The following is a 24179-nucleotide window of genomic DNA, read 5'->3' on the forward strand; positions in this document are numbered from 1 at the left end:
GTTGTGGTCACATATGCACAGATACACCAGTCTCTGCTGTGGAACTCTGCAGCTCCTTCAGGGTTACCTTTGGTCTCTGTGCTGCCTCTCTGATTAATGCTCTCCTTGCCTGGTCTGTGAGTTTTGGTGGGCGGCCCTCTCTTGATAGGTTTGTTGTGGTACCATGATATTTTTTTTTTTTTTATAACCCAACCCAGAATTGTACTTCTCAACAACTTTGTCCCTGACTTGTTGGGAGAGCTCCTTGGTCTCTATGGTGTGATGCCTCTTGCTTAGTGGTGTTGCAGCCTCTGGGGCTTTTCAGAAAAGGTGTGTTTATACTGACAGATCATGTGACACTTAGTGAAATGAAGTCCACCTGTGTGAAATCTAATTATGTGACTTCTGAAGGTAATTGGTTGCACCAGAAATTTTGAGGGGCTTCATAGCAAAGGCGGTGATTACATATGCACATGCCAATTTTCCGAAATTTATTTATAAAGATTCCTTTTTATATACATTTTTCTCATTCACTTCACCAAATTAGACTATTTTGTGCAGATCCATTACATAAAGTTCATATAAAAAAAAATACAGGTTATAATGTAACAAAATAGTTAAAAAGCCAAGGGGGTGAATACTTTTGCAAGGCACCGTAAGTATGAGTTACAAGCAAAGCTTTCATGTACCGTATTTAAAAACACTGCTAGGTTCAATTCTAAGTTCATGGAGAAAAGTTAAGCCAAAAGAAAATTAGTTTTTGTATAATGTGCTATACACAACCTCTGTAAGTAGGCATAACAACTATTTGTATAGCGCATGTTGCTGGGGGGATATGTGTGTCTGTTCAGCCAAACAAAATGGCAACACCTTTCTTACCAGCACTTTGTAGAATGTAAACATCTGGCAAACAACGGGCATCTTACCAACTTGCTCTGATTAGCTTGATAAACTAGCAGGCAGTAAGGCAGCTTTCTTCAGCTATCGGGGCTGGACAAAAATCAAGAGCCAGGTTGTCAATGAGTCAATAACATAACTGGTGTCCATAACTTTTGTGAGTAATATCTATTAATACTTGGCTACTAAAGGACACTATAAACTTCTAGAGTTTACAGCCTGACTTTTGGATTAAATACTATTTTAGTATTCAAACATCCACTGCTGGATTAAACACTATCCGATAATGCATTTTAATGGGGGAATTTTGTTGGGTGCCCCCACAGCTCCCATCTAAAGTGACGGGTGATATTCAATTGTTGAGTCGCTGGCACAGGTGCTGCAGGTGGCCATTATATCTGCTTGCAGAAACCCACCCAAAGTCATGATTTTGGGGCATCTCAACTTCCTTTTGGACAGCGCAGCCAGTAGTTTGCATGGGTATAGCTGCCTTACGCAGCTTACCCTGAAGCATTAGGGTGTGACATGCACCGTAAGTAATGGGCGCCCACAGCACTCGCTCCCAGATTGAATATCCCTTGTCACTTTAGATGGGAGCTGCGGGTGTGAGACAACAATTGATTCCCCCTCAACTATATAAACAAGGCTTGTGAGAGGGAGGACATTAAAATCACAGCTATTTTCATAAACTAATACATCACTGCAACAGTCAGTAAAAACAATATTATGTGCAGAACAGCATCAACATCCCATAAAGCCAAATCAGCATAAACACATAAGTACTAAAATGTGAAATGGTACATATTTAATCCAGGCTTGCCACATCCGATTTACGTGAGGCTTCCGGCCATTTCGGGAGAGTAGGCAAGTATGATTGAGGCAAGTATGAGGCAAGTATGATTTTAACAAATGCATTACTTGAAATGTAACAGAACAGCGTAATGCTGCATACACACGGAATAACTTGAACTACCATAGATATTGTTGATAGATTTCCCTCCAACTTTCTGTAGTGCAGGTCAAACGATTTTGTTGTACATACTGATAAGATATCTATGATAGATATTTCAGGGAAGCCATCTTTTTTCAGGCAAATCTTTACAAAATCGTCCAAGTTGGCCTGCATGCATGAAAGACCATAGATATCGTTATCGTTCATGTGAGAGCGCGCATCGTTGGTTGCTGTCAGGTTGGTGTCTCATAAAAGTCGTACCATGCGTATGCACCATAAGAGCTTCATTTGTCAATCTTTCCAAATAGCTCAATGGAGCAAATAAATATTACATTTTCACAGATATATGTTCACTGACGGTAAATCAAGCTGAAGGCCTAAAATGTAGCTTTTCATTCTATTAATGTATAGCATTTTCCAAACCTTGGCGGTGATTCAATTCAGTGCATGCTGAATATCCCTGGGAAGGAGTTCCTGGAGCTACTCAATTGACCGCACTGTTAAGTCCGACTACAGGATTTCTGTTGCACCCTCCTGAGGTTCAAGCAGAAATCCGACTTAAGTGACGGCCGCAATGCTTTTTCTGGCTTACCACGGCGCTAACAGCCCCACAGCCGCCACTTTAGTCAGAGAACGCCGGTTAGCGCAGCTAAACACCCAGCTTAAGGTGCGATAACCAACATTCTCCGACTTAAGTTGTTCTAGACGGACTTAAAAGAGCAGTCAATTGAATAGCCCCGGGAACTCCTTTGCGGGGCTATTCATCATGGCACTGAATTGAATCGCCCCCTTTGACTCTAGTTTGCCCTTATTCATGTACTGCTGAGGCTTTTATCCCATCACAGCAAACTTACAGAACTCGCTAATACAAGATTTTTGGACTTCTCTTTCTAAAAGTCAAATACACATTAGAGAATTCCTACAACTGAGACAATGCTCCTAAATGTCCACTATGTATGTCACATAATGGAATATTCTTAAAAGATTCAGCACATATAGATACTTCTATTTCTTTTTAAAATGCTTTAAGCATAGGATGAAGCCTGTAAACTTCTTTATCCCACCTTCCCATATGCCTTCATAAACTCATTAAATTACATTATTCCAGTGGCATATTAATACCCGGGGACATGCACAGTGCTTCCAATGCTCAGTGTCATCTTTTAAAAATTATTACTGGGAAGACTGAGCTGTCCCACAAAGGACCCAGTTGCCAACATTCGTGACAGGTAATATCTGGGTGCAGGTGTGCTGTGCGGGGCCTGCCATCATTATAGTTACAGCTATGCACTATACAGAATGTACATCTTCACACAGGGAGAGCCCTTACTGGTCTTCTTAACAATGGGAAAGTAAAGGACTTCTAGTATTCATCACTAGTGACCCCTGAGTGCTCAGTAAGAGATATGGTGCAATATAAAGCTGTTGGTAGGTGGTCAGGAAAAAAAAAAAAAAGTATAGCTGACTTGTAACACAATTTGCTACAATGAAAAAAGGTTAATGATGACTTCAAAGATTGGTCTTCTATATTTATATTAAGTTACCCACTTTTGTGTATTTCTGAACACTATTTTTGTTAATTTGAACAGGATAACTATTAGAGAAAAAACATTTATTAGTTAAATATCACTATGGGACTGATGGCGAGTTTGGACTTAAACCAGTATACATTGCGTAAACAATATGCAAACTGTCTACACTTATTCCCAGTATACCGACCTCATGTAAAAGTGCAAAATTGAGTGAATATGACACTTGTGATTGCTTGGGACTGGAGATTGATGGGGCGTGCTAACATAGACTGAGCACAGTAAGGGTGTGTTCCCATAATTGCAAACAGAGAGCAAAGCATATCAGTGCTGTATCCAAAGGAAAGTAAAATAAAATACTCTGCTGTGTGATTGTATAAAACGTTTTGCTATTGGTGTAGACCAGCATAGATATTGTGATGCATGTACCTCAACATATAGGCGTAAATATGCAAGGTTTTTTCCCATAAATCACTCCCAATATGTGACAAACTCAGCATTAGGCCTAATACGTGTATTTGTGTATAAAATGACTAAAATCTAAGAGCCAGAACTAATGTAGGATAAAATATCAATGCAAGCAAAAACTGGGTGCAAATACTCTTAGTTACGTTCTGGAAAAGTCTAAACAACAAACATCCAGCTCACTCTGACCTTAATACTGAAAATCAAGTTACATTTGGACTAGTAACTTGATTTAATGGCTATAATGCTTTTCATTTTCCCATCAACCCTGTAAAGTAGATCTACAGGGCTTGTGCTAAGCTGCAACCAGGAAAGCTTGCATTTTATCCGAGTATGTTTTTTTTCCCCCCATGTTTAATAATTCTTAGAGATTAACTTACATAGGTCTGTATTGTTTTAATTTAGTTCACTGCTGCGAGTGATTTTCTGCAATTTGATTTTAGAAAATCAAATTTTGTATCAGCCTAGGTAGAAATGAAATAAAGAGGGCAGACTGGTATATGAAATAATGTCATTGTATATGGGTGAATTACGGCCTCATCTTGAGTAGAGGAGAAGCAGCTAAACAACAGATATACTTTCAGGCTGGGATCATTAGATCAATCCGCTAAGATTAAAAAGGTAAATAAGGCAAATTGTGAGTGTCATAATTTGATATAAGCAGGAAACTTGCAGAAAGAACCCCCAAAATAATAATATTGTCGTAATATCGGGACAGCTATCATCTGGCAATATAGATCACATATTAGGTAAGAGAGAATGGGATCTCTTATCTGTGAACACTATATCAAGACAGTTCTGAAAACCAATGGTTAAAGTAATGTACAATTATTGCATGGTCTCACACACAGTTTTTTTTCTACAGTTAACCGCGAGGAACCTTGTTAAGCAATTAATTGTAGATTGTTCCCCATGGTTCCTAAAACATAATTACTGAGGGACCAGAAAACGTCCCCACAAAAAGCTGCCACTGCTTTTATACTAGATTCCAGTTACAAGTTTCTGAGCATTAAAGAAATAAAACAAAAATACTAAGGATTAAGTGATTGCTTTTTGGAGAGTGAGCATCCTGGAGTGTAGCAATTACCAGGGCATAGAGGCATTCATGGCTAGATCACTGCATGTTTTCCATACCACCACTGTCTATTGACTACTATTTGTCAAAATAAGTGAAAAACAAACTTACTTTAAAAACTCTATAAACAAAAAAGGAAACGATTTAAATTGCCTTTGGAATCACATGAAAGCACAGCGCTATCATGGTAAGACCCCGGGATATATGTAATTACAGACAAGGCAATATGTTCTATTTGTTTTGTTGTGTATACAGGATAATGGCTCTATATGCCTATATTGGGGGATGTGTTGTCATCATAGAAAAATGAATGTTTACCTGATCCTGCCTCTCTAGCCACTTGTCCACCAGGGGGTGACTGGCACTCAGGGAAGAGCGAGCTTTATCTCTTTCAAACTGTTTAGACCAGTTATTGGTATCTCTGGGCAGACTTCTGTAGTTCTCATCTTTCTGTTTTAAAAGAAAGAAAAATACATTATTGAGGGGGGAAACTATCTGGGCATTGTGTATACAGTGCATACACATCTGGGTATTCTATTCTATGTAAGATATATACACATTTCTCCCTATAGCAACAAATATCTTAAAAAAAAATATACCAAAAAAAACTAAATAAGATTGTTATTATAAACAGTTAAATAGGTTAGGACAGTGGTTCCCAAACTGGGTGAAGTTGCACCCTGGGGTGCCAGAGAACACCTGCAGGGGTGCCACAAGTTTGCGGTCCAGTACCAAAACAAATTTTGTATGGTCAAAGCGAAAGGTAAAACCAGAGCTGGTTTATGCATATCATGCCTACCGCCACATAACTGAACCTAAGGAAATCAGTTAAATACAACTTACTTAATTTAATACATTTTGCTGAATTTCTTAATAAAAACCTTTTGGCCTAGGGTCGCCATGAAAAAATACTGATACTCTAGGGTGCCATAATTCAAGAAAGTTTGGGAACTACTGGGTTAGGCTGTATTTCAGTTCAACAGCCAAAGTCATGTAAAAGGTGCTCTGGCATATAACTTACCAAACAGTAGCAAGTTGGACAGGTCTTGACTTACACCCCAAGCCTTGTTTTCAGTCTCTCTTTGATGAGGGCACACAGCAATCCCAAAATGTTCATAAAATTACTAATCTCACTCTACAATCACTTACAACAAATACTGAGCGCTACTGCTGCCTTTCCACAACTATTATGCTCATAAGAAAAATAAACCCAATGTAACAAGTGGGTTCTTTTAACCAATGCACTATAGTCAATAGCCTTATGTTTGTTCCCCATACAGAATGTACTCATCAGCCTCTAAATTACCTAAGACTGCCATAGTGCAGCTTCCAGTAAGTAGCCTTCCCTTACAATGCAACCAGGTTATAATAATAAAGGAGCATGCTCATCCACCAACAAATTCCCCTCGTGGAAACTCTTGCTTCTTACCCCCCAAGGAATTCCCCTTGTGGAAACTCTCGCTTCTTACCCCCCAAGGAATACCCCTTATGGAAACTCTCGCTTCTTACCCCCCCCCCAAGGAATTCCTCTCTTCTTATGCCCCAAGGATTTCCTGATTGTCCTCAAAGACGAGCAAGTTGGCTCTACAACCTCAACCTTAAAGGAATCGACCTATACACAACCTTTACACATCCCTCACTTCATTTCTTCCAGGATATACATCTAGCACAAATATAAGACTAACTGTGAACCTGCAAGCTTAAAACCTACCAGGAATATTAAACAGTATTTAATTTTGCCTTGGCAAAACATAGTGAAGTCTAATGCAGTTACATAATTTTGTAACTCTGGCAATTCTCACAATTTGGCATCACCCGCACATGAACAGGTCTGTCATTGTCGCTAGCCACTGGCCATCAGATTGCTTCTACACGTCAATATACTACAGCATGCATGCAAATAATCCTCCAGGCCTCTCTTGGTGACTTCAGGGAGGTTATCACTGGGACTTCAGTAGAGAAGGGTGAACCACTGCCTTAGCAAGTCTAAGTAAAGATGATCACAGCCTATATATAATATGCTACCAAAATTTTATACAGACTGTTTTTTTTTTTCTAAGGAAGCAAAAATACCAGTACAAAAATACCAGTACTCGCAACAACAAAGTACCATTGCTCACAAGTTACAAACTGATGCACGATTTTCAGTAGCTTCCAAACTCTGGACTAGTCTTCAATTGCTTATTTTATTCATAGCTAAAATAAATTCACTGATTTTGTCATGTTTCTAGAATTAGCTTTAAGAATTAAAAATGATACAATAAAATTATACAATTAAAACAAGTGTAGGCACTCTGTGCCATTGAGTACCACCACAAAAAAACAAAACCTAACTTAACTTCAATTGTTTATTAATTTAAGAGTGAAATAGGATGGATAAGTGACTCCAGACATTGTAAGTGGACCTCACAATAGGGCTCTTACAGCAATTCAGGGTTGCAGTGATTTAAAAGATGGAAGCATGCTCCCTGCCGTGAGGTTTGACTGGTTTTGAGCTTATTGTCTAAATTTACAGACAGTCACATCTATCCGTTTAGTTCAAAGCCTGCAGCCAGCCTGTGTGATCCTGGAGCAGTACTGCCACTTATGAGAGGAGCAGAGTGTAAGCGGGAGCATTTCTGCCCAGCATAGTGTAATCTATCAATTCAGGATGAGATAGACAACTGACTCATCTTTCAGCATTCCCAGAACATTAGATAAATGGCAACTCAAACCATCATACAGCAGCAATGTTCCTAAACTGTGTTATATGGTGACAGTAATGAACGTGACAGTCATGTTAAAACTATGACCGGACGCATCTACCACCAAATATGACCCCATAGAGCCTTTACAGTCACTATATTATATCCGGGCATGTTACGGGCTGCAGCATGGAGGGGGAGGGAGGGTTCGGTCCATCTGGACAAAACAAGAACCTGTGACATTTGAAGGAATAGATGTTTAGTGTCTGGTGCACTATGCAAATGTACAAAAAAGTCTATGATCCTCTGCCCGGGCAAGTACAGAGCAAAATAACTCATAAGCCGTTACTGCATATTCATATACTGTAGAGTGCGCAGCTTTGTCGATGCTCTCAATGCAATACATATTTTATATATATATATATATATACACACACATATATATCCAAGAATAATCCGGCACGCACTTAGATGGAGATGTAGCTTACCCCGTAGCCCTCCGGCAAAGATGCAGGGACACTGCACCAACCAACAGCACAGCAAAGATCAACAGCACTCAGGGATTTTGAAATAAACACACCACAAAGATAATGACAGACTTAGACACACACAGACACACTCCATATGGCTCAGCACACTCCTTCCCCATTGTGATCTGATGCTGTGGTGCCTGCTACTAATACATTTTCATCATACATCCAGGTGCGGCACTCGGCGGACTTTATTTACCCGTCTTCAGGTTACATATATACAAGTGATAAGAAGTTATCACTTAAAGCCAGAAACGTTGCTTAAGGAATAAGCTTCTTTGTTTTGATTATTGAAGTCCGCCGAGTGCCGCACCTGGATGTATGTATGTATGTATGTATGTGAGCACAAATCTGACTTAACTAATGCCTCAGGGCAGCATTACATAAGGTAACAGCATTGTGCCAGGTCCTCAAGTTGGAAAATGCAGTGTAGCTCGATTATATCCTGGGCATTAGTTGCAGGAACCTGCAGGGCGCGAAGCGGGCAATTGAATAGTCCCAGGTACTCCCGGGAGCTACATCGCTGCATAGGGAATTGAATTTCCCTACATTTGTGACATTTCATTTACACATTCCATCCAGTATTTCTCTGTTTCTTTGTACATGATATGTTCATTTTTAGGCTTTTAGTTTCACTTTAGAGAACCCTTTTTAAGGATTTAAGGAGAGTTGAACACATCAACATTTTTCTCAGTAATTATATTTGTAATGGGGCTATTGCAAAATTTTCACCAAATGTCAGCAACAACCCAATGCAATCCACACATGCAAAGAAATCAAACCATGAATGTCCATAAATTAAGTTATGTGTAATAATGTGAAATGACCCAGGGAAGAAGTATTCCAGAATTACATAGAGGGGTAATCTAGTATAAAAGGTGTGTGTGCAGGGTGTCTGGGGGGAGCAGGTGGCATGGTGGCACATAGTAGGAAGATATGTCTGTGCCACCTGTAAATAAAACCAATGTACAGTGATGAGTGTGGAATCCCAAAGCATGGATGGGGCTGATGAGGGAATCCCAAAGCATGGATGGGGCTGATGAGGGAATGACAAAGCATGGATGGGGCTGATGAGAGAATCCCAAAGCATGGATGGGGCTGATGAGGGAATCCCAAAGCATGGATGGGGCTGATGAGGGAATCCCAAAGCATGGATGGGGCTGATGAGGGAATCCCAAAGCATGGATGGGGCTGATGAGGGAATCCCAAAGCATGGATGGGGCTGATGAGGGAATCCCAAAGCATGGATGGGGCTGATGAGGGAATCCCAAAGCATGGATGGGGCTGATGAGGGAATCCCAAAGCATGGATGGGGCTGATGAGGGAATCCCAAAGCATGGATGGGGCTGATGAGGGAATCCCAAAGCATGGATGGGGCTGATGAGGGAATCCCAAAGCATGGATGGGGCTGATGAGGGAATCCCAAAGCATGGATGGGGCTGATGAGGGAATCCCAAAGCATGGATGGGGCTGATGAGGGAATCCCAAAGCATGGATGGGGCTGATGAGGGAATCCCAAAGCATGGATGGGGTTGATGAGGGAATCCCAAAGCATGGATGGGGTTGATGAGGGAATCCCAAAGCATGGATGGGGCTGATGAGGGAATCCCAAAGCATGGATGGGGCTGATGAAGGAATCGCAAAGCATGGATGGGGCTGATGAAGGAATCGCAAAGCATGGATGGGGCTGATGAAGGAATCCCAAAGCATGGATGGGGCTGATGAGGGAATCCCAAAGCATGGATGGGGCTGATGAGAGAATCACAAAGCATGGATGGGGCTGATGAGAGAATCACAAAGCATGGATGGGGCTGATGAGAGAATCCCAAAGCATGGATGGGGCTGATGAGGGAATCCCAAAGCATGGATGGGGCTGATGAGGGAATCCCAAAGCATGGATGGGGCTGATGAGGGAATCACAAAGCATGGATGGGGCTGATGAGAGAATCACAAAGCATGGATGGGGCTGATGAAGGAATTGCAAAGCATGGATGGGGCTGATGAGGGAATCCCAAAGCATGGATGGGGCTGATGAGGGAATCACAAAGCATGGATGGGGCTGATGAGAGAATCCCAAAGCATGGATGGGGCTGATGAGGGAATCACAAAGCATGGATGGGGCTGATGAGAGAATCACAAAGCATGGATGGGGCTGATGAGGGAATCACAAAGCATGGATGGGGCTGATGAGGGACTAGCACTACTCACACACACTACCAACGAAAGCACAAAGTCGCTTTTCAGAGCGGAACTCACAATTTGTCCTGGTGCAGCATATACAGACGTCCCACTGCTTATTTATGTACACATTAAACATCGACATCTCCTATCTCCATTTATTCTGCCTCCATTATAAAGAAGAAGAGACAAATTCAGCTGAAATAGTTTTATTAGAGAGAAATATTCCATCCTTAACACTAGATTCCAATTAAAAGGTTACCACTATATTTTTTATAGATAAATTACAGGCTCAATGTACCGATAAGTTAAATGAAATATCATTTTGCAAAAGCTAATTATATTATGTAATAAATATATATATATATATATATATATATATATATATATATATGTGCACATATACATACACACACAAACATATACTTACTAATTACAAACAGCTTTCATTTAAAGATTTAAAGCAAATTTACGACATTATCAAATAAAGGATCTCAACCCCCAAGTAATCCAGCAGCATATGGAATTACAGATGGGAGAAGGTGAACTTGGAGCAAGATAATTGTTTCAAACATATTTATGTGAGTCTGACCCCTCACCAGGGACGTGAGAACAGCAGACACAACAGTTGTACTTTTCACAGGGAGAATGGCTGCCTCGGGGCTGAAGCCCAGCGGAGGATGCTGTAATAACAGCATCGACATGAAGAAACAATTAGAACAAGATAGCAGAACGGGAATGCTCAATTGGCAACAGAAAATCTATACAATCCATACCTTTCTATCATTGACGTTCTGGCCTCCGGGGTGGCTCTTTTTTGTGAACCCTGCTGTTGTAGACCATCTACTGGGGTTACGGCGAGAGGGCTCCTCAGACGGGAAGTTTGAGTCACTCACTGAAGTGGTTATGCCAACTAGTGCTGGATCACTACTACGTCGTACATGCAGTGGCATATCTGAAAGTACAAAAGATACATTTAGAAAAACCCAAACAATCAAGCAAATTTAATTAAAGTAACGCAGTGACATAAATATAATTGGTGCATTGATACTAAATTTTAAATAAATTTTAATTCAGCAACAGTGCATCAGCGTCATTATCACTAGCCCCTATATTAGAAAGGCAGACTATGCCTCTGCAAATAAACAAATTACATTAAAAAAATGTTTAGAGCCCATCCATATATACACTTCATTTGTATTTAATTTCTTAAATTTAATTAACACACAAAAGAAGCATGCAATAATCTGTTCTTCTTATGTAAAGTAAAATACTTGCAACACCAATCTTGTTAACAAATACAATTATACTAGTGTTCGAATGACTTGAAACAGGATCACAATTTTTTTTTTTTTTTAATAAACTGGAAGAATAATCTAAAATATATGCTATGTACACAGGGGCGGATTGGGATAGAAAACCAGCCCAGGAAATTTATGTACGCAGTCCTAATGGAGGCGGGGTCTGTCAAGGGGACAGGACCCCTCCTCATAGGATTCAGAGTTGGACGCAGTTGCAGTCTTCCTTGTGTCTTTTGCTGCAGTTGCGTCTGCAACTTTAAGCTAATGACGCTACAATGCACTTCCCTGCTTCCGAATATGGAAGGACTGAGACGCCCACTGTCAGTATATACAGATGCTGCAATCATGCTTTGTGCATCTTCAGGCGCAATCATCGGCAGCACCATTTAAACTTTCACCAGCCCAATGCTAGGTGCAGATCATCAGTCTGTGTATGGCCTCCAATGTGAGCAATGCGTCGTCTCTATAAGGAACCCGCCCCATACTACGTTACATCTGCGTCTGATTAGCCAAGCTCCTGTAACCGCCTAGCAATGCCCAACACGTTTCTAATACACTTCTTGGTGCATGCATCTGAATCCATACTGCAACGCTATTTGAACACCACTGGGATGCATAAGCACATTGGCTCCTACAGGAAAAAAAAAAACCACACAATAGCACAGACAATAGCCCCAACAGAAAGTAATAAAACACATTGGCCCCCAAAGGAAAAAAAAAACAAATACATTGGCCTCTACAAGAAAAGAACTAAAACAATAGGCCCCACAGGAAAAAAACAATCACACTGACCCCCGAGACAGAAAAACACAACACACAAAAATTTCCCCACAGGAAAAAAAAAAATACAAACATATTGGCTTCCACTGAAAAAAAAACACATTGTCTCCCACAGGAAAAACAAACACATTTTTCTACGAATGAAAAAAAATAGGGTCAGCAGTGTATGTCCCTGGGGAAAGGGGTTATGGTTGTTAGCGTATGTCCCTGGCCTGTGGGGTGCTGTATATCTAGGGTGCCAGGGAGTAGGGTATAATCCGGAGGCCGTGGGGTAGGGCGGATTAATTATGGGTATGTTCCAGAGGTAAAGATGCGGATCAGGGGGCAGGATAGGAGTAGTAGTAGTGGGGAGCAGTGGGTGGGATGGTAGTAGCAGTAGGCAGTGCAGAGCATGAGGCAGTATAGGAGTAGTAGTAGTAGTGCAGATCAGGGGCAGGATGGGAGTAGTAGTAGTAGTAGTGGGATGCAGAGTATAGGATGGGAGTAGTAGTTGGATACAGGAGCAGGATGTGAGTAGTAGTGGGATGCAGGACCAGGATGGCAGTAGTAGTAGTAGTGAGATGCAGGGGCATAATGGGAGCGGTAGTAATGGGATGTAGGGTATAGGATGCGAGTGGTAGTAGTGCGGATTAGGGGGCAGGATGGGAGTAGTAGTAGTGGGAAGCAGTGAGTTGGATGGGAGTAGTAGTAGTGGGGAACGGAGCAGTGCCTTTCATGGGAGTAGCAGTAGTAGTGCAGAGCAGGAGGCAGTATAGGAGTAATAGTAGTGCAGATCAGTGGCAGGATGGGAGTAATAGTAATTTGGGGTAGGCTTGAAGTAGTAGTAATAGTAGTGCTGAGCAGAGGGCAGGCTGGGAGTAGTAGTAGTAGTTCATAGCAGGGGGCAGGATGGGAGTTAATAGTGAAAAGCAGAGGCAGGATAATAGTAGTAGTGTGGAGCAGGGGGCAGGGTGGGAGAAGAAGTGGGAATAAGTGGGCAGGATGGCAGTGGAATGGACTCTCTGGGAAGAAGTAAGCTGAACATGAATCTGATCATCTCCACTCTGGGTTCACCTTCTCTCTGCATGGGTCCCGATCAACATCCCTCTCTCGTGCTGACCGCAGCCAGTTTGCACAACCAGAGTGGAAAGCTCCTTCCACCCACCTCCCGCTTCTCCGGCTCCCAATATGTCCCAAGCCATACAGCTGCAGCCTGCACACGCCCTCTTTCATCTCTGCATGGTCCACCCCGCCTCCAGCAGCCCCAGGGGATGGTCCAGTTCCGACCATCCCACAGAGACAGGGGCTGACGTCTGGAGGCTGAGGGAGTGGAAACTGCACAGTGATGGTGTGGCTGGGAGCTTTCGGTTTGCATTCCAGAGTGAAACGCAAATCCCGGAAGCACGGCAGATGGCATGCAGTGCCGACCCGGCCCGACTGACTGTGATGGCCAGCCCTGCAGACAGGCTCATGGGACCGGCCCAACAGGAGCTCTCCCGCTTTCCCAGGAGCCCAATCCACCCCTGAACATACAGTAGTTTACCAATACATTTCTGAAAGATCGGTATGGTTTGTAAGATCTGCACTATTTAGATAGACAGTCAAAAGATCGACACCACATGTTAGACAGGCAATAGGTTGACAGGGTCAAAAGGTTGACTGTTAAATGGTTGGCACTTTTTTCTTTAACCCTAATCCTTGCCCCAACCTCCAGTGCCCAAATCTTCCCCTGGTGCCTAAACCTAACCGTTCACTTCTGCAGTCTAACGCTAACCCTCCCCATGGCGCCTAACCATTCCCTTTCACCAAGTGCCTAACTGAAACCTTGATCCTAACTTTAAAAATCATGGGAATTCATGTGTCGACCATTTGTGTGTTGACATGTTGACCATGTCAAACTTAGTCCATATCGACCTTTTAACTTTTGACCATTTGCATGTCAACCATCTGTAGATCTTCCATCCCTGAACAATGACTTGATCTATACAAGAATATACTACTACTACTACTACTACTACTCATGTGGAAGCAACCATTTCAATGCCAACCAATATTTATTAACAGATTATTATATAAGGACTCATTTTCAATTCCAGTGGAACTTACAACCTGTATTTCCTATCATACGGACAAATACACACACTGGGGTTAAACTTAATCAGAAGCCAATTCATCTGCACAGTATGTCTTTTGACTGAGGTAGGAAACACATGCAAATACAGGGAGAACATAAAAACTCTACATATATATGACCCTGGTTGGAATCAAACCCATGACCCCAGCGTTGTCAGACAGCACTGCTAACCATACAGTCACCATATTCATGACATTTCAGTGCAATAGCAGCACATAGGAGCTGGGAAGAAACCATGAAAACTCCAAATGAACAAAGACACATTCTCATGAATATGGCTTAATCCACAAAGCCTGTGTGAAGCCTATCAGTTTTACCTCTCTGGGTACACACTGGTGCAAAGAAAGTATGTGGTGTTGCTAAAAGCAACCAACACTATTTTCACGGTCATTACCTAAGCTGCACTAGAAGACTAATAGAACAATTTTTCTTTACACTGATTTTAATGACTGTCCCCTACTATGCATAATAATGATCTGAAATTTTCTTTAGCTGCCTTTTTTCTTAATGTAATAGTTTATCAAAGGTTTCAAACATCCTTTTGTACTGCCAGTGCCCGCTATACCTCTCAGGGGACGTTTCATGACAGGAGCTTTCAGAATCTAGCTAGATAGGCAGGCCGACAGGGAAAAGTCTGCATGTCCAATTCCAACACAAACACTAGGGGCTGAGAGTTGGGAGTAAGGCAAAAAAAAAAAAGCCTATAACTATGCATGTGGGCAAACCATGCTGCAAAGCAACTGATGCAAATACATTGACTTTTTTTTTCCCATGATGGATAAATATTGCAGCCCACAAATACTGGACAGTGTTATTTGTATAGTGTCATTTAGTGTTGAGATTGGACACCCTAAATCTCTCTGCACATTTTATAAAAAAATAAAATTTGCTTTCCAATTAAATATTGAAGACAAAGGTACTGGGAGCAAAACTGTAACGGTTTAGTAAAAGTCCAATTTCATTGGTAGGAAGCTGGTGTCACTTCTATCACACTGACAAATGATGACCAAACGCTCATGTCATCACTAATTTCCTTTTAAAAAAGAAATAAATATGTTCACTTGACCTTTCACAAAATGTCATTATATTTTTGAACTAAAATATGAAAAGAAAACGCTCGTAGCTTTGTTGCAATAAGGTCATCAGTGTCGCCTGGTACAGACAATAAGTGGCCATGCTACATTTGTTTCTGTGGATTAAATGACTCCCTTCAACATTTTCATAGCGATATATTTTATTGAAATAGGAGTATGGCACTATATTGGAAAATCTAAAATTTACTTTGAGACACATTTTCTAGAGATCCTCTCTTCTTCAGATCTAAACACGTAAAGAACGGGGAAGAGACAGATTTTTCCTAGGGGCTGCGCCGTCCCCTTTGTATGATCTGTCACAGCACACCATCCCCAGTGAGCCCCAGTCCCGGCAGCATTTGCTGGCAGTGCAGGAGTGAACAGAGATGGTCCCAGACCCTACAAGTTGATGATAGACCAATAGTGGCTTCCTATTGGAAGTCCTTAGTGCAAATCTCACACCAGGCTGGCAATCCCAGGGGGAGGAAACTCAGTCTGGTGTGCGATTAGCAGTGCTAAAGCTGGGAACACACTTAGCCAACCCAGCGGCTTACAAATCATAAATATTACCATCGCCATGACTAGACATTTTGGTGCCCTGTGCCAAAAAGAGCATTGGCATCCCCCCCCCATATTTGAATACAGGACAGTGTGTGCAGGAAGGCGTGCACCCAGAAAAGGGAAGGTATGTGGTAAAACAATAGCACCCCCAATTCAAATTATGCCACACAGTGGTGGCCCTTACAAATTATGCCACACAGTAATGCCCCTTACACACTGTGCCACCCATTAATGCCTCTAGGCCCTACTGACAATTATAATAATTCCTGTATTATGAATAAATATGAATTTTACTATAAAACACTAGTCCTACTGCTAACTCAGGTTTAGGAAATCTGTTACTGCTGAGCAAATAATGCCTAAGCCCATGGCAGGATCTAACTAGTCAGTACTTGCCTGCTTTTAACAATTTAAAGAGTTATTCAGAAGTGCACTGTTGGAGAGACGTCTCTCCCTCTGTGCATAATGGTGAGTCGGGGGGCAGAGCTCCGGAGATTGCAGACTGCAGAGAAGCCGGGCGCACCGCTGGAAAAAGCATTGCAGTGTGCGCCCAGCAGATGGAGATCACGGTGGTGGCCGGTTCCACCACAGAGCATCCTGCGCTCTGTGCGGCAGCACCGGCCGCAGCACCCTAGTTACGGCCCTGGGTATTACACACTTGCCAGTTGGCGGCTCAATATGTCTAGTGAGACAACACAACTGGGCGGGCATTCATTTGCCTGCCCAGTTGTGATTTCAGTGTAAGCAGTTCCCACGGCCAGTGTACGGGTGGTCTGTGGGTCGCCCGTACACACCGGTAGATGTACCGATATATATCTGCAAGATATATCTGCATCGGCTGTGCTGCATGGCAACCTGATATGTCTTCAAACATCGTTCAGAGACATATTGTCTGTAGACACCGACAGATGCACTATGCGATGTGTAGTTGTTCGGCTGTATGAACAACATATTGCATAGTGTATACCCAGCATAAGAGCTTTCATCAGGAAGCCCATACTGCCAGGTTTACAGTGCTTCTAGGGGCTGCAGACTATGTAGTCTATAGAAGTAATTTTACTGCGCATGCGCGAAAATTGATGCTGGCAACCGAAATCTGACGCCTGCATGACGTCATCATGAGGAATCCCATGCAGCGGCAGCCCTCCTCAAATCTAAAGGTAGGAGACACCGCAGAGAACTCACAAAGATGGTCTTTAAATGTGAAATTAAAATACGAATATCAACAAACATTAATGTAATCCAAATTGCATTCATAAATCTGATTCTAAAATCAGATACATTTGGGAGATAATAAATTAGTTACAACAGTTAGCCATAAAGTTTTTTTTGTTTTTGTTATCTCTCCATGTTAAATTAAACCTGCTTTCCATAGTCCCTGTAGTACTGCCCTTCACACTACATCACTAGGGATCAATGGCCCCTTTCTATGCCGCTTAAGCATCACTTGAGATGTGCAAAAGTTTGAATAGACAAGAGGGGTCATTGTCCACATTCACAGAGAGCTTATGGCACTGCTTTATTGATCACCTTCTGCAACAGCCAAGGGCCTGATAGCTGTTCTTCCAGGGCTGGAGCTAGCAGTCACATGGCAGCTCTATTCCCTTCACACAGCCTTCCATTCGCTGCTAAAACTCCACACATGTTATTACTGAAACTTTAGAGACTTTTTTTTTTTTTTTTCGGCAGTGCATTTTCAGCAGTTGTTTCTTCTCATCCATAAAAATTATTTAGTTCTTAAATCATCTAATAAAATAACCACACGGCACATAGATAAACGCCACCATTATAAAAACCACTGCATAACGCTCTTAAGACATGTGTCAGAGGAAAAGCTGGTATGTCACAGGCGGCTCTCAGCATGCACAGATCTTGTGTGCTGGATAGGAGCTCACACAGTTACTGTAAACAGCAGGCTAATATTTAGGCAATAATTCATTTTTCAACTTGACAGGGACTGGCTCTGTAGGCGAAGGATAAGATAGAGGGTCTAGAAGAGATTATTACTTCTGCAGGAATCGAACTGTCATCAGTGAGAATGAAATACATAGTGCCCCAGAAAAAACGGAAAGGTAATAGTGCACAGTAGCGCTGAAGTTTATTAGGACTAAGAAAGGCATTATCAGGTCAAATGCATCTCCCCACGTGTGGGCTGAATTATTCTGTACTTAATGCTTTGTGGCAAGGACAATACAGCATAAAACCAGACAAAAAAGTATTCTCGGACTTGGAGAGAGAGATGTGTACTGAAATAAACATATGCTGCAGGTTCCTCATTCCTACAGAGGAAACTCACATACAGCACAATACAGTTTATATTAACTCCACCAAGAATGATATATATTGGAGGTGACTACATTCATAGTCATCTGCCACCGGAAATCACCGCAATGTCCGGCTGTGCACATTACGGAAAGGAATATTCACTCCGTGTCTTGTGCACCTCTGTGGGGTGTTGGATATATAAGTGAGGATACCTCCTTGCAGAGTGCATTCACCACCATTCCAGAGGCCGTCTGCAGCACATTCCTACAAACTGATTTGCCCCCTTTAGCTCCAACTTTGTGAATATTCTCTGGATACCACCAATGCTTTCTGGAAGATTTATTACACACTACCGCTGCCTTTAACAAAGAAGAAATAAAGTAACCCCTTTTTAATGTTGTCTTCTTACAAATGTTGATAGAAATATAGTAAAATGTACTGGCTGCGGACAGAAAAAAAAACATAGAATAATCAATATAAAGCCACCCTTGTTGTTGGATCACCATGTGCAGTCAACTTGGCTTTCAGTTTACTAATGTGTTCTACAAGTCACTTCTAACACCTGGGTGAAGGTGGTGGAAACGTGATCTCAGAAATGGTTCCACAATATCCCATAAATGCTCAGTTGGGTCCAGATCTGGGGACTGAGAAGGTATGTAGAGGAACATACTCTCGTCTATACCACTCTTTTGGCTGCTACCACACATGAACCCGCTCATTTGTCAAAAACACGGTGATTAATCTGGAGGACATACAACCTTGCTCCACTGCTCAGTGGTCCTTGGTCTGTGCTCTTTGCACCACTGATCTCACAAACATGGTTTGCCTGGTGCGATGGGCAGTATGCCCTGCAGCAGTCTATGATATATGCTGCTATGCGAAGTTCTTGGCAGACGGTTTCAGAGTAAACTCGCTGCTCGCACCACAGTTTGAAATCTGGAGTCAATTGATTTGCTGTTGTTCGCTTGTCTTGCACTGCACTTTAAATTAATCCACGGCTACCACAATCTATTGCTAACAGATTGATACCAATAAATGTCCCAATATATTAGTTAGAATGCTGGATATGACCACACATGATTCAGTTGTTATAGATTGGCGATTTCCACACCTGTATTTCCCACCACTGTAGATTTATAAAGTTAGACATCTCCTGCAGACAGATAATATCGTTTTCTGGGGATATAACCTGAGATAATCACTCGTAATCAATACTATACATAAGAAATGTGCAAGCCAGACAGAACACTCTACAGGAAAGCAGCAGGCTCTTAGCAGATTGCTTTTGTGTTTCTTTGACTGCGGTTTTGAGGTTTCTCAGTTTAATTGGAGAAATGCCCTATTCAACGAGGCATTGTCTACTTCATGTCAGGAAAACAGATCATGGCAGCTGGGACATGCTTACATAAATATATTGCTGCAGAGGAATATGGATTACTGTGAATTGTACAAGAGAAAAAAAAGAGAAGCTAAGTGACATTCTGTATTCATCTCCCCGACCCACTGTAATATCCTACGGTCATTCAGAGCACAGCTCACAGTGCAGAGATAAAGGTGTAAGAAAGACGCTCATTGCGTTAGCCCTTAGCTCATAGGCACTTCATTTTTCAAAATCAAGTTTATACGGGATTCATTTGAGTCGATATCGGATTGGTCATTAGCAGACAGGCAGACGGCAGGCTGCTGGTCTGACTCCTGATGCTGGAAGCCCGACGCGGGACTTAAGATATTCGCCGAAATACCAACGCCTATCTTAATCCTGACGCCGGAATCCACAAGGACACCAGCCCAAGACAGCCCTAAGTATTGCCGTGGGGGGAGGGGGGGGGGAGGGTTAGGTTTAGGCAGCGTAGCAGGGTTAGGGTTACGTTTGGGGAGGTGGGTTAGGGTTCAGCACCCCTAGGGGGGAGACTTGGGTTTAGGCACAAAGGGGGGAGACTTGGGTTTAGGCACAAAGGGGGGAGACTTGGGTTTAGGCACAAAGGGGGGAGACTTGGGTTTAGGCACAAAGGGGGGAGGGTTAGGGACCGGGGTGGGGAGGGTTAGGCTACAAGAAGGGAGGGTTAGGATTAGAGGGAGAAGGGGGAAGGATAAGTATAACTTACCCGACCCCTGTCAGGATACCAACCATCGGGATGCCGCTGTCAGTATTTTGACAGGAGGCATCCCAACTGCCGGCATTATATACCGATTCTAGTGGAAATACGTTAGTCTATATGTGCTGTTTGCCCCAGATTATTAAACATTTATATGGTATTTTATACATCACCTTGAGAAACCCCAATAATTTTGATACCACTTGGAAAATGTGCATCAACATAGCTTAATAAACAAGTAGTAGTTACACTGGAATTTATATTAAGGCAGCTCACTACCAGCGTAGGATGTAAAAAAAAAAAAAAAAAATGCTATTATGAACAGTACAATTTCATATTAAAACACAAAAGAAATGCAGAGTCATAAGTGATAATTTAAAAATTACACAAGATGGGGCCGGTTTGATAGTCAATGTACAAACGGAACTTGGGGTACACTGATCTGACAGCGTTTGGATGACCACACTCGTCAAAGTCCTCAGAACAAATGAACAATCCTATACAGCAGCCTGCAATTGGTCGCCTTCAAATAGGAAGTCTACAGCCAGAACTAGCATCTTGTCAAAACTGTATTTAAAAAAAAATCAAAAAAAAAAACCCAAGGTTGTGTTTGACATTATGTCCGTAGTCAACAGCCTCATTTATTATCACTTCTCTCAAGCACGTGCTGACGGCGGAGGCCACTAAGATGTATGCACATCTGTTGGATCAATAAAAGGAGACACCAATGTCAGAAGCACCTTACAGCCAAATCTGTCCCTCTCAAGGTTAAAAGGTATTAGAAAGGTAGACTGTATAAAAGTCAACACATTTGTATTTACTACACATGCTGGGCAAAAAAATTAAAAAAATATTTACAAACAGCTCAAAACTGCACAAGCAATTTATCCAGAAACCAAAATGAAGGCAAGAAGGAACCTAAAAGGGTCCATCTACTCCTATTATTTTATCTTAATGTATATGTTCCCACCACAACTGCTGGCAGGCTATTACCTGGATCTATCACCCTTTCCATTAAATGTTCTTCCCTACGACAGCAGGAAAAACAAATGGGACAGCAGTGGGGGGAGGGGTCCTGAAAGCACCAAGTACAATAGCTAGCGACCTGGTGAATGACATGTCGGTAATACTACTTATTATATATTTAAACCCCTGCAGTATCACCTCTGCCCTTCTCTCCTATTCTGTACATTGTCCATCTTTGTAGCCCTTCTCTTGATTTTATTTCTTCACCAATGTGTTGTTTATTTATTTATTTACAGGACTTTATTCAGTGCACACATATTACGCAGCATCCGTCTATATCTGTTAAATGCATTTTGGGACTTCTGAAAACTTTCTCTTCCTGTGACAAGCATATCTTCCACAGACCTCTGTTGCCTTTAATAAAACATTATTTTGTTTATTCCACTGTCCCTGCTCTGCACCTATTAATTCCCACCCTGTCAAACACCCACATAAAGGATTTCTCATTTGATTAAAGCCCAATCCAACAATTCTTAGCCAATAAATGCACATTACATTCTGAAATATTAATATCCTACACTATGCAAGATATGACAAATAAAATCATATGGGATATCATGAATGACAAGTTATGGTCTTCTATTCTATGCCATAAATCAGTGATAAAGAGGAGACATGCTTTGTACTGACATAAAAGCATCAGCTACAATGCTACAAAAACACAACAGATGGGAGACACGTCTCATACTTTTAAATTTATATCATCATTCCGTAATCCTGACATGACAGAAAATATAATAACAGCAAAGAGCCCAGATATCTCTGACATTTACGATCAAATCCCTCAGGGATTCGGTCTGATTGGATGATATACGGGCCAGGCCACAAGCACCAAGCTACATAATGAAGTAAGCAGGTATTGCAGCCCTCGCCTTGGCTCTCCAACCTAAGATCACATCTATTAGATTAGGGTCTGCTAGGAGGAAAGGCTGGTGTGTGACCACTTAAACAAAGTGCCAATATCTCCTCTTTATAAAAAAAAGAAAGAAGCTGAAGACAGGACGAGATACACAATGGAGGGAGTTTCCAGGATGACACACGGCCAGGCTTCAGAAATCGGCTTAACTGACAATTTGGATCACATAAATTCTGATAACGGAATTTATTTTGAATATCTTACAGGAGAGAATATTAGGCAGTAAAAAAAAAAATGTGTGCGAACCTGTCTATAACTGTCCTATTTGAACTCCCATACACTATGTAATACTGCTGTATGTGTAATTGGTTTGGGAACAAAATTGTTGACAGTCAATGTCAAATGAGAGTGTTGACATTGACTATATCAAAATTCATCATGTAGACCATAAAAGGTCTACATTTTGTCCTGGTGGCCCAGCGGTGACTTGTCTTCTCCTGTGGGCTGCAGCGGCATCTTCTGGTTCCTGGCAGTCATGTGACCGTCACTTCAGGTCAGAGCTCCAGTCCTCCAGCCTTCCAGAAAGTATTTCTGTGTGTTAACCCTAATCCTTACCCCAAACCCTAACCCTCCATCTAGTGCCTAACCTTAACCATCCTCCCTGCAACCTAACCATAATGTTGACAATCTAAAACTGTTGACATTTCATATGTCAATATCCTGAGAATGTTGACCAGTTGCATGTCGACATTTTAGCAATGTATACATCGTAACTGTCAACTGTTAACATTATGAATGTTGACACTGGAACTTCTGACTGCATCCCTGGTTCCGCTACGATGTACAAAGACAAGCAACCCTTGTGTGACCTTATAAATAATAATAAATATGCGTGCAGTTAATAATACTCAACACAAGTTCCCCAACCACTGTCCAACCAAGCCATCCAAGGGCCAGAATAGCCAAACAATGGTCTGATGAGTTCACAAGTACAGAATCTCATTCACTGCGCTGCACCCGGCCATAGTAAATTATCCCTGGCTTTGTTTAGAACTAGTGAATTTACTTCCTTATGAAAAAAAGAGTTCATATAATGCAGACAAGAATCACTACCAATTAATGCAAAAACTACTATTAAAAGCCAATGTACAAGGCACACATCATTACTAATGCCATCTGAGTATTAGGAGTGTATATGAATAAACAAGGGAAAGTAAACTTTCATACAGAGCCTCAGACATAACTCACACGTAAGACTTCATCTAAAAACAAAGACAAGAACAAATTGAGGTCTTTCTTCTTTCAAACCAATTTATATTCTAATTTTTGTGTTTTCCAGCTCCATTTCAGCCCATGACAAGTTAATCTGTTGTACACTAATTAATGCAATAGAGCGCTTAAATGTCTGGCTGCATTGTAGGATGAGCTTTTTATCGCTGTACTCTGCATCTCACATTTCAGAGATTCCAGGAGAAAAACAGTGGAAAAGAAATTAAGGGAGATATCAAAGAAAGGATCTTTAATTATTAAACCCTGAGAAGCAGCGCGTGTGGGAATAAGGCAATGTCACTGATTCCTGAATGAAGGCTAATTACGTTTGATGTCTGTGCTTTCTTTGAAGAGCGGATAAAACGGCAATGAACTCTAATCATAAGATTTCAAATTCTCGGAGGCACTAATGCTCTGTAAATATTGATTTGACTCTGTATGTAAGATAGGTTTTGAATAAACCTCATAGCAATGTTAATTAGGATTAGTGAAAATTGTGTGTTTTTGTTTATTCAGTCAAAACTTCCCATCACCTAAACATTCATGAAAA

General features: G+C 41.6%; 1 protein-coding gene across 14 annotated transcripts in view; it reads right to left on the reverse strand.

The window, feature by feature from the left end:
* The window catches only part of PARD3 (par-3 family cell polarity regulator), a 629380-nt gene that overhangs the window by 359170 nt on the left and 246031 nt on the right, over positions 1-24179 (reverse strand). For 11 of the 14 annotated variants that reach the window (XM_088462681.1, XM_088462691.1, XM_088462690.1 and 8 more), the window contains exons 4-5: positions 11066-11244; positions 5216-5347 (exon numbers count right to left, since the gene is read on the reverse strand). In XM_088462681.1, the coding sequence (XP_088318807.1) occupies positions 5216-5347; positions 11066-11244 (311 nt within the window). The remainder of the gene's footprint in view (positions 1-5215; positions 5348-11065; positions 11245-24179) is intronic. The other 3 variants (XM_088462693.1, XM_088462692.1, XM_088462686.1) reach the window with 1 other exon arrangement.

Source organism: Taudactylus pleione, unplaced genomic scaffold (assembly GCF_031769625.1).
Source record: "Taudactylus pleione unplaced genomic scaffold, aTauple2 ptg000053l, whole genome shotgun sequence".
Taxonomy (NCBI): Eukaryota; Metazoa; Chordata; class Amphibia; order Anura; family Myobatrachidae; genus Taudactylus; species Taudactylus pleione.